Source organism: Alligator sinensis, unplaced genomic scaffold (genome assembly GCF_000455745.1).
Source record: "Alligator sinensis unplaced genomic scaffold, ASM45574v1 scaffold1023_1, whole genome shotgun sequence".
Classification (NCBI taxonomy): Eukaryota; Metazoa; Chordata; order Crocodylia; family Alligatoridae; genus Alligator; species Alligator sinensis.
In genome coordinates, this window is record NW_005842373.1 from 999,826 (window position 1) to 1,010,484 (window position 10,659).

The window sequence follows — 10,659 nt, forward strand, 5'->3', positions numbered from 1 at the left end:
GATGACCCTGCCAGTTCCCTCAACACCCTTGGGTGGAGGGCATCTGGACCTGCAGATTTAAATGGACCTACATATACACCTGTTATGAACACATCCCAGTGTCTATGGCATGAAAATATAGGTGGCCAAAAACCCATGGTTAGAGGCTGTTAGACTCCAGAGAAGAAAGGGGAGGGCCCCTCCAGTACTTTAGTCTCAAAAGCTGAAGGGTTAGAGGGCACTCGCACAGAAATCAGAAAAATTGGGTTCTGTGCCCAGCATATCTAGAGAAGGTTTACACCTGCATTTCTCTGACTTCTAGCACAGTACTCGAAACAGCACAGCATAGGTCAGGCATTTTTCAGTGCTGTTTCTGGCCTCCTGGGCAGCTAAGAATGGGGGGTACATTTGGAAGTATGTGAGAGCCAGTAGGAAGAATATAAGCCAGAGGAAGTGCCTCAGTTTATGAATGCTGCCCTGAAAGAGAGGAGGCACCATCACTCCCAACAAAACAAAACTTTTCCACTGCAAAGGGAAACATAATTACACCCATAACGTTCTTTCTCGGTATGAAAACTGATAAAGCCTCATTCTGCATGACCAGCAAACTGTTTTTTTTCCTGTGGCAGACAGAGGAACAACTTGGAAAAACTGAACTTGCTAATGGAACTAAAGATGAATGGGCTGTTGCAAACTGAGGAGAAATGAAGGGTTGAGGGTGTGAGCGGAGTAACAGTGAATGAGATTATTTCTGCCATGTTTTTCAAAGGGGAATATACATAATGCAAACCAGAGGACAATCAGTCTGAGGAGAATGGCTACAGAATACATGAGAGTAACAGTCAGTTGGACACAAGGGGCCAGATCTTGTTCCATCTGTTATGTACCTAGGTGCCACAGCTTATATGTAAATATTGTGTGTGTGTCTGTGTGTGTGTGTGTGTGTGTGTGTGTGTGTGTACAAATGTGTGTTTGAGTTGAAGTGTTGTTGTAGCTTTGATGCTCCAGAAAATGTCTGAGGCAAGGATTTTTAGTGATATCTTTTATTAGATCAACTATATAGTTGAGAGAATGGTTGGATGAGTTTTCAGATCATCTGAGGAAGGGCCCTGGATGCCCAAAAGCTTGTTGGACATCTCTCCCAGCTACACTGTTGGTCAAACAGAAGATACCACCAAAAATCCTTGCCTCTTGTACATTGTGTGTGTGCATGCACATGCACACACATGCACACACACATACTCACTCTCTCTCAGAATTTTAAAAGGGTCAATATCTGCAATGTAAAATTAAGAAAAAAATTAAATTTCATAGATTTCATAGACATTAGGGCTGGAAGGGACCTCGGAAGATCATCGAGTCCAGCTGCCTGACCGAGGGGCAGGAAGTCAGCCAGGGTCATAGGATCCCAGCAAGATATGCATCCAAATTTACTTTGAAGGCATTCAGAGTAGGTGCTTGAACTACATCCGGCGGCAGGCTATTCCAGACCTTGGGGGCTTGGACAGTAAACAAATTCTTCCTTGTGTCCAGCCTGAAACGGTCTTGTAGTAGTTTATAACCGTTCGACCTTGTCATCCCTTGGGGGGCTCTGGTGAACACCCCTGATAAACTTATAGGTGGCCACCAGATCAGCCCTGAGCCTGTGGTTTTCCGGGCTGAAGCGTCCCATAGCTCTCAGCCTGTCATCGTAAGGTCTGTTTTTCTGACCTATGATCATGCGTGTGGCTCTTCTCTGGACTCTCTCAAGCTTTTCGACATCCTTTTTGAATTGTGGAGCCCAAAACTGGACACAGTACTCCAGTACAAATTGGAAAATATGAATTAAAATTAAGAGTTAAGAATAACTTACTAGTTATTCTCAAATTCATAATTCTGTGTAGTCAAAAGACAGGACTATTTCAGCTAAAAACATCCTCCAAAAAGATGTGAAAAATAATTAAAAAATAAAAAATCAATGCATTTAAAAAGGAAAAAGATAATGGAGAAAGTTGATAGGAATTAATATAAATGTTTTACAAGTTCAGAAATACAGGTAATTACTATGGAAGACTACAGGATTCACTGAAAAGCCTATGGTCAACAGGGATAAGAAAAATATTTTTAATTAGTTTACTTCCAGTATAGTAGGTTCCATTAATAGGTTGTAATTATAAAATAGTAAATAATGATGCAGAAACAGCAGAGTGCTCAATTAATAGTTCTGATCTGTTTTTTAAACTGAAGTTGGACATTATGTCTTGAAATTTCACATAACATGGAGAAATGATGCTGAGAACTAAATAACATTACACAAATCCTATAGGACTGATAATCTACCCGGAAGTCTTGAAAGACCTGGACAAGGAGCTCTCCAGAATCTTGTTTTTAATCTGTGACAAATCTTGAAAAACTGAGATGATATCAGAAGCCTAGAAAAAAGCCAATATTGTGCCAATAGACAGAACTGACTTTCAAAGAGATTTAGGCTCCATGTGCCTAATGTGCTCTTGGAAATTGTCAGTACACATTCTATAAAATGTGAAGAGTGAAGACACTCTTCAGAAGTGAAGACTGTGAAAATGTGAAGATATTCACTGTGAAAATGTGAAGACATTCATTAAAAATGTCACTACACATTCTATATTTTACAGGGCTGTCACCCACAGTACTGGGAAAGATATAAGAGAGAAGTACTGCAATACCAATCCCCCCATATAATAATGAACCCAAGCAAACTATAGGACTGGGAGTGTTAAATGGGGAAGAACAGGAAAAGTGTATTAACACAAAATGATATAACACTTAAAGTGAAAGTGGAATCTGTATAACTTGGTTCTAGTCTGCCTGTGCTCCAATGTTTCAGTGGCCTATCTGTAGGCTGCTTGCCATCTGAATGGCAGTGGCAGAGTTTAAAGTACCACTAAATAGTGCATACACACTGAACAAAACAATGGCCTTAGATTCAAACAACTTACAACTCAGATGAATCAAATCTTTAGTGAAAAGTAACGATCACAACACACCATTTGCCTGGGCACAGTCAAGCTATTTGTAGGCATCAGGAAAAAGCAACTTATAGTCAGACATTTTGAGGGGGGACAGCATGATGACACTAAAGGTTTTTATGGAGGCATTCTCCTTTGAAAAATATAGTGGCATGGAGGTGATGGTGAATGGAGAGCCTGTAGTGGAGAACTGACATGTTTGTAATAAGCTGGGAACTCAATCATTGCAGCAGCACTTGGAATGCAATGATTTTAGAAGCTCTTCTAAAAGTTTCTGATAGTTTCCCTATTTGTAAAATCTTGATCATAATTCTTAGCCATCTTGATATAGCACATTAAGAATTCTGGATAAAAAAAGCAAAATAGTGGTAGCAATAAAAGAGTGCAGTGTTTAGGTGCCAGGGAAGTGAAGAGTGAAAACCAAGATTTCTTCTCAGGCAAAGTGAAGGTGTAAACTGCAAAGCTTAACAAGACAAATAAAATGATATCATTACCCATTACCAGAACTTTTATCTGGTGAATGGTAGGGAGGGAGAAAAGATTTTTATGTTGAAAAACAACACTAGCACAAGATCAAATGGCTACAAACTGGCTGTGGATAAATTTAGATCGGAAATTTAAAAAAGATTTCAAACCACCGAGGTGTAAAGTTTTAAAATGATCTTCCATGCCAAGTGGTGTGTGCAAAGAACCTGAATCATTTTAATTTAGAACTAGGTGAGCTTCCAGAATTGATGCTGTGATGGTACACATTCATTGTTGATAAAGAGGTCTGTGTATGATATATGGAATCATATACATGTAATCCCTCTTTTGGAGTATATAGGTTACTCTCTTGTAGTGTGGTTGGTGTCTGGCAATCCCATACTTCAAGGCTTTTGCTGGTCACCAGTGAGGCCAAGAAAGAATAACCCCCGCCCCCTTCATGAATGCTACTGGTTTGTTGTTTCAACTTTTCTCTGTCAGATTTTGGCATTGGTCACAGCTGAGTTTGGGGGTTTCTGACTGGGGTGCACTGAACAGGCCCCTTTCAGTCCTTTGTGCCTAAAATGAGAAGGGGAAAAAAAGCCCTGCTATTCAAAAATTACATTGAAGAGCTATATGTATCAAAGGAATTGGTGAGCTTTGTACAGGTACTCCTCACTTAACGTCATTCTGGTTAATGTTGTTTCATCATTATGTCGCTGATCTATTAGAGAAAATACTCGTTTAAAGTCATGCAACATTGTTATAACATTGTTTGGCCGCCACCTGCTAGTAGGTGATTACTGTGATGTAACTGGATTCGCTTAACATCGTTTCGCTCAAAGTCGCATGTTTCAAGAACATGACTATAATGTTAAGCAAGGAGTAGCTGTATCTAGTTCTGACACACAGAACTCAGAGAGGACAGATAAAACTGGACACAGAACTATATTTATGAGGAATGGTTAAGCAATTGATTTTTCTGAAATGCTGGGGCTTCAACTGCATTTGAAGTCGGTGGAAATTGTAAATATTTGATGTCTCTGAAAACTGGTCTTTAAAAGATATAGATTAGTGACATTACCTCGAACAATGAAGACCTGCTAATTGTCTGTGGATGTCTAAGGTGTGTAAACACCAAATGGGGGAGTGAATATCCCAAAGCCTCCAAACTGTAAGTTATGTGGAGGAAATAAAACGTAGGTCAATTGAAATTTGCATCTATTTGATTGATGAGAGTGCTAAAAAAATTATTTGAAAACAGATAGTCTAGAAAATCATCCTGCATAGGCAGGCATGGACTTGAAGATCTAATTTGTTCAATGGCAGATATTCTTTCTGTCAGTGAGGCCACTCAGACACCTAATGAGGTAGCTACAGCACAACCAAAGTCCTTCCTAGTAACTAGATGTTGCAAGACATTCCTTTCAGCCTCATTTTCTATTAGCCTATAATAGAAATGCTGATGATAATGGAACCCTGAGAGGGAGTATAAAAAGGAAGGGCCTGAATGGGATGACCTTACTCAGTTACTTTTTTCAGTGGTCCCACCATCTCACTGTATTCAGAGTTCTTGGAGTAGCAAGGAACTTGTAACAAAATGTAGTATATAAAGCTGGTATATCCTCACAACACTCCTGTGAGGTAGGTAAGTATTAAGAGCTGCTTTTTATAAATTGGAGGAGCCAGAAAAAAATAAGTGACACACCCAAAGCTATGCAGCCAGTCAGTGGCAGAGCTGGGATTCTTTGTTTAGGACCTCTATACCTCCTGCATTATGTGTGAATCATTAGTCTGCTTATTTGGTAGTGGCTTGTTGCATGGCTGTTCTAACATACTACATAAAAAAGTCATGCAATGGGCATAGCACAAAATCACCAGAGAACAGAGCCCTCTCAGTGCCAGAAAAGAGTCCTCAGTTTCTTCTGAAAGCAGCATATCACTGACAGATGGCAGCATTTGATAGAATGTATTGATATCTCTGGCTTCTTAACCCTGGAATGCTTGATACTTAAGGCTCCTTACAATGAGAACTGATTTAATGGTCAAATGTAACAAAGATGGTCCCTACGGGCATAAATACAAGGTAACTGGTAGGGGAATGACCCTTTTCCACTCTTGTATCTCTTCTGACACTTTAAAGAATCCAATAATCTGGCTATACAAGCAGACCCGTTAAACAACACTAATCAAATCAGTCTATATTTCCATATCCACTGGTCTGATATCTCCAGTCTTGTGTTCTTTTACCCACAGTTCTCTGTCTTTGGCAGGATCCACATTCCGAAGCAACTGATCCACGGGTTCTACGGTCTAAAGGGAACAAAATGAGAAGCAAACTGTTACAGGCATGTATAGATCTAAGTACAGAACAAGTCCTGCTGCAAGATTCAAACCTGCTGTGACATCAGGACAAGGAATGCTTCCCTGTGGGCATGTCTACACATTCGGTAAAGTGCTTTTGCTACTGCTCATTAAGTTTAATATCTCTAATATGATGTACTAAATAAAGGTATCACAGTGTGATGGCTCACTCTGCACAGGATATGCAAGCAAACTTAGATCTCTTCAACACTTCGTATAAGAGACTTGGCCTGTCCCTGAATGTTGCCAAGACAAAGGTTCTCCACCAACCCACCCCAGGCCAGCTGAACATCCCTCATGCTACCTATGTAGATGGGGAGGCTCTGGAGTACACAGAGCACTTGCTGTATCTTGGTAGCCACACCTCTCAATGGGCTACCATTGATGAAGAAGTCCAGCACTGGGTCAACTGTGCCAGGGCTGCCTTCTTTAAACTGCAACAATGTGTCTTCGAAAACAGAGACCTTTAGAAGTCAACGAAGGTCCTGGTTTACAAGGCGGTCATGCTGACCACTCTCTTCTACTACAGTGAAGCCTGAACCATCTACATTAAGACACTTGAGAGCTTTCACAAAGCGGTCCTTGTGTCGAATCCTGGGGATGAAATGGGAGGGCCACCGGACCAGCTTGAGCATCCTCCACGAAGCTGCGTCCACCAGCATTGAAGCCTTACTTTTGAGAAATCAACTCCAGTAGACGGGCCACTGCATCCGGATGTCTGAGAACTGCCTCCTTCACCAGATTCTCTTCTCCCAGCTCTCCGTTGGCCAATGCTCAAAGGGCAGCCAAAGCAAACGGTACAAAGTCACACTCAAGGTCACCCTCAAGCATGAAGACACTGATACCAATGGCTGGGAGGACCAAGCTGCTGACCATTCAGCGTGGCACCACCTGGTCCACCAAGATGTGCGCCACTTTGAGGCCCAACAACTCAATACTGAGGTGGAATGGTGGCAGCGGAGGAAGGAGAAGGAGACCAACCCAGAGCTGTGAATCCCACTCCCCCACACAAACTTGTCCCCATTGCCGAAGAACATGTGCATCCAGAGTTGGGCTCTTCAGTTCACCTGAGGACCCATCAAGCCTGATGGACGTCATCTTTGACTTCAAGGGACCACCGCCAATGACTACATAAAGGCACATTAGGCTGCCCTAATGTGCAGTACCAAAAGCGAACACCTTTTTAGTGATGCTTAATGAGCACTAGACTAATTCTATTGTGCATTAGCATATTAGCACTGTTTTTAATGTGATGCTTCAGTACACAGTAGAATAGGCTACTGTTCAGTAAAGCACATGTGTACAGAATCATAGAAAGTCAGGGTTGGAAAGGACCGCAGGAGGTCATGTAGTCCAACCCCCTGCTCAAAGCAGGACCAGCCCCAACTAGATTATCTCAACCAAAGCTTTGTCCAGTCAGGTTTTCAAAACCTCCAAGGATGGGTACAACCTCTCTGAGTAACCTGTTCCAATGTTTTACTACCCTCCTACTGAGAACATTCTTCCTAATATGTAACCTAAACTTCCATTGTTGCAACTTGAGACCATCACTCCTTGTTCTGTCATCTGCCACCACAGAGAACAGTCTATCTAGCTCCATCCTCTTTCAAACCCTCCTTCAACCCCTCCTGCTATTAAGTCCCTTCTCAGTCTTCTCTTCTCTAGACTAACTAAGTCCAGCTCCCTCAGTCTTTCCTCATAAGTCATGTCCACCAGCCCCCTCACCATTTTTGTTGCTCTCCACTGGACCCTCTAATTTCTCCACAAACTGTGTAGATGTGCCCAGTGTGTGTGGAGTAGGGGACCAAGATAATGTTCCTCTTAAGAGGTGGGGGAAGGGACCTGGAAATGTGCATCTTTAATTCCAGGGATGACTGAAGGACCAAGGAGCTGCTAGAAGTATTTAGAGGCAGGTGGAAGAAAGAGGGGTTTGTTTTATACTATAGCACTGGTAAGGCCTGGTGAGGATGGGGCCAAGCACACCCTGTACACCTATGTTTCCAGGCATGGTCCAAACCCAGAAACATGTCAGCAAGGTATTTGCAACTTGGCCTTCCGTGCCTACTCTCAAATCCTCAGTTTCTGGAATTTCTAAGCATTCTTGCTAGAAAATCTCTGCACTTGAAGCATATGGGTGGCCATGGTATGCTCTGCCTCAACCTTACTAAGACTTCACTCTGCCATAATGCAGAAAATGTGGACAACCTGCCCTGTTAACAGAGGATTTTGATTTGCCCACATAGTCCCATCCATACTGATTGGGTCATTAACTTTGGGGCTTTGAGTGCATTTGTATAACGTGGCCCTGCCCTGTTACTGGAGGTTCAGGGGAGTCTGAACAGTCCCACACCACAGAAGCACCTCTGCACACCGACTCCAGTCCTGGGAGAACTCACCAGAGGCTGGGGAACCAGGTCCTGGGATGTAGTGAGTCCCTCAGCAAGGGAACTGACACAGGTATGGGGAGTGAGACCGGGTTAGCCACATGAGCCCAGAGCGGGAAAGATAAAAGACACTGAAAGCAGCCTCAAGGGGCTGCACCTGGCTAAGGAGCAGGCTGCCTGGAGCCTGGAGTTACCAGGGGTTAAGCAGCCACCTGGATAGCTCAGAGCAGGGCTCTTCTCTGTTTGTTTGTTTGCTTGATCATTTTCTTTGTTGCACAAGCCTGCAGGCTCTGCAAAGTCTCTGAAAGATAAGAGGCAATCAGGAGGTGATGCCTGGAAGAACCACTGGAAGACAGTTAAGTGCTAGCTTATTTGTTTAACTTCTTTTTGTTTTGCATGGGTAACAAGCCTGGGGTGGCCTCTGGGTATTATCTACGAGCCTGGCTGCAGCAGAGGCAAGGGCCCTGAACAGTGGGTCCTTGGCCAAAGCCAGCTGCAAAAGTAAAACTGGTCAGCTCAACTAGCTTGACCAAACATACACTGCTATGATCTGCCCAGACTCTTTTCATAGTAGCCTACAAATTGGCATCTATCCAGCACACAAGCACAATGACAGGCAGCAATCCTTGAAGAGCCAAGACATTATAGGAAACCACTAAAACCAGGTCAGAAGGATTGGACAGCCAGTATCGGGGCAGGGCACGTACACATATCTTCACAGACAGTGGGGAGTTAGTAAGAAGTATTGTAGTGACAGAGGCAGAATCCTACTTTGCTTTATGTGCCCAAATGGTAGTCTTCCAGCTGTGTAACAGAAATGTATGGTGAGAAGTGTTACAGGAAAATTGTGATTTCAGAAGAGATTTGCCAGTGGAATCAGCTAGTGTCCCGCAAGGAAGAGTAAGCTAGTGACAGGGCTAAATGGTACATTATCCATGTACTGGCTTTTTTTCCTGAAAATAAAATCATAATCCTTAATGCTTGCTACCATTTCCACCAGGTTCTTTTCTTTTCTCTAAGCACAGGTGCATGCTCTTTCCTGTAGGGATTCTGAGACATATCTGCTGCAAGCAAAAGTACTGTAATGAGGACTGCCACTCCAACCTTCATTCAAGAATAGATGTAGTCTGGGCATCTATTCTAACCCTATGAAGATGGAGTTTCATGCAAGTGGGGAACTGTGTCAAAAAACCTGTTCTCTGCCCCCAGTATGCTTATTAGGGGTGTGAGAAGCAGGCCCTATTCGATCTGGATTTGGCCTGAATCAGGGACAGTGATTCGATTTGCTGATTCAGATCACTGTCCCCAATTCGATTCAGTCGAATCCAAATCTGAAGATTCAATGCTGATTTGGAATCAGCGATTCAGACATAGACACAACTTTAAAAGTTTTTTCTACGTACCTTGAGGTAGCAGGCGCAGCTCATGATCGCTGCGATGCTGGGGTGCATGGAGAGTCCCACAGGAGTGCAGGGGGGCCCTTCACATGCTCAGCGGTGAACCCGGAAGTGTACCGGAAGTACTTCCAGTCTGGGTCTGTCAGGGAGCATGCTACGGGGCTCCTTTGCACATCCCTGGCTCAGCAATCAGCTGCAGGGGGACCCTGGGTGCCCATCCCAGACCCAGGAGGCACCAGTCACCAAGCTGGGGGGGACAGGGCCCAGCGTGCTCCCCGGAGGACCCAGAAGTGGACCAGAAGTGCTTCTGATCTACTTCCGAGTCTGCTGCCAAGCGCTCCGGGGATCCCCCTGTGCTTCTGTGGGACACTCCATGTACCTCAGCATGGAAGCACTCTACATACCTAGAGGTATGTAGAAAAAACAATTAAACCTGTGTCTATGTCTGAATCTCCAAATCTTTCCAAATCGATTTGGAGGGTTCCAATTTGATTCGGAGAGGTTAAAGGGTGCCCTGATTTGATTCAAATTTGGAGATTCGGCCACCAAATCAGGCCGAATCTCTGCCAAACTGAATCGGGGACTGAAGCTTCGCACAGCCTTAATGTCTATACAGTTTTCCCAAGGACTCTGATGCAAAATGCACAAACAGTATAAGCAAGTGCTCACTGCTGAAAGGTGCTGACAGAGAAAACCCTATTGCAATGCTAAAGGGTTTACACCTGTCAGTGAGGACTGTTAACACTCCTGAGTAGCAGAACTGAAGAAGTTGTGTAATGGGTCTGCTTAGTGACCCAGGTCACTAAAGAACACAAACTGTTTGTAGTGAAGATGTAAGAAAAGTTACCAAAGACTACTGAAAGTTTAAGGGGTTGGCAGCAGGAAAAAAATAGATAAAAGAAACTACTACGTAAGAAAGTTCTAAACAATTTGGAGCACCCAATTCCTAGCCTGAAAATGGGGTAGAAGTGGGGTAACAGGAGCACGAGAAATTTGTTACAGAACAGCCAGGGTATGGGGCATGAGTACCACCCTCCATATGCATGGGAGCCACAAGAGAATCTGATAGTTCACATCTACTAA

At 43.5% G+C, this 10,659-nt stretch overlaps 1 protein-coding gene across 1 annotated transcript in view; it reads right to left on the reverse strand.

The window, feature by feature from the left end:
• Positions 1-1,507: 1,507 nt before the first annotated feature.
• GAS7 (growth arrest specific 7) overlaps positions 1,508-10,659 on the reverse strand; it is a 278,601-nt gene continuing 269,449 nt past the window's right edge. Inside the window, exon 14 of the mRNA XM_006029347.3 lies at positions 1,508-5,744. Coding sequence (XP_006029409.2) covers positions 5,631-5,744 — 114 coding nt within the window. The 3' untranslated portion in view covers positions 1,508-5,630. The remainder of the gene's footprint in view (positions 5,745-10,659) is intronic.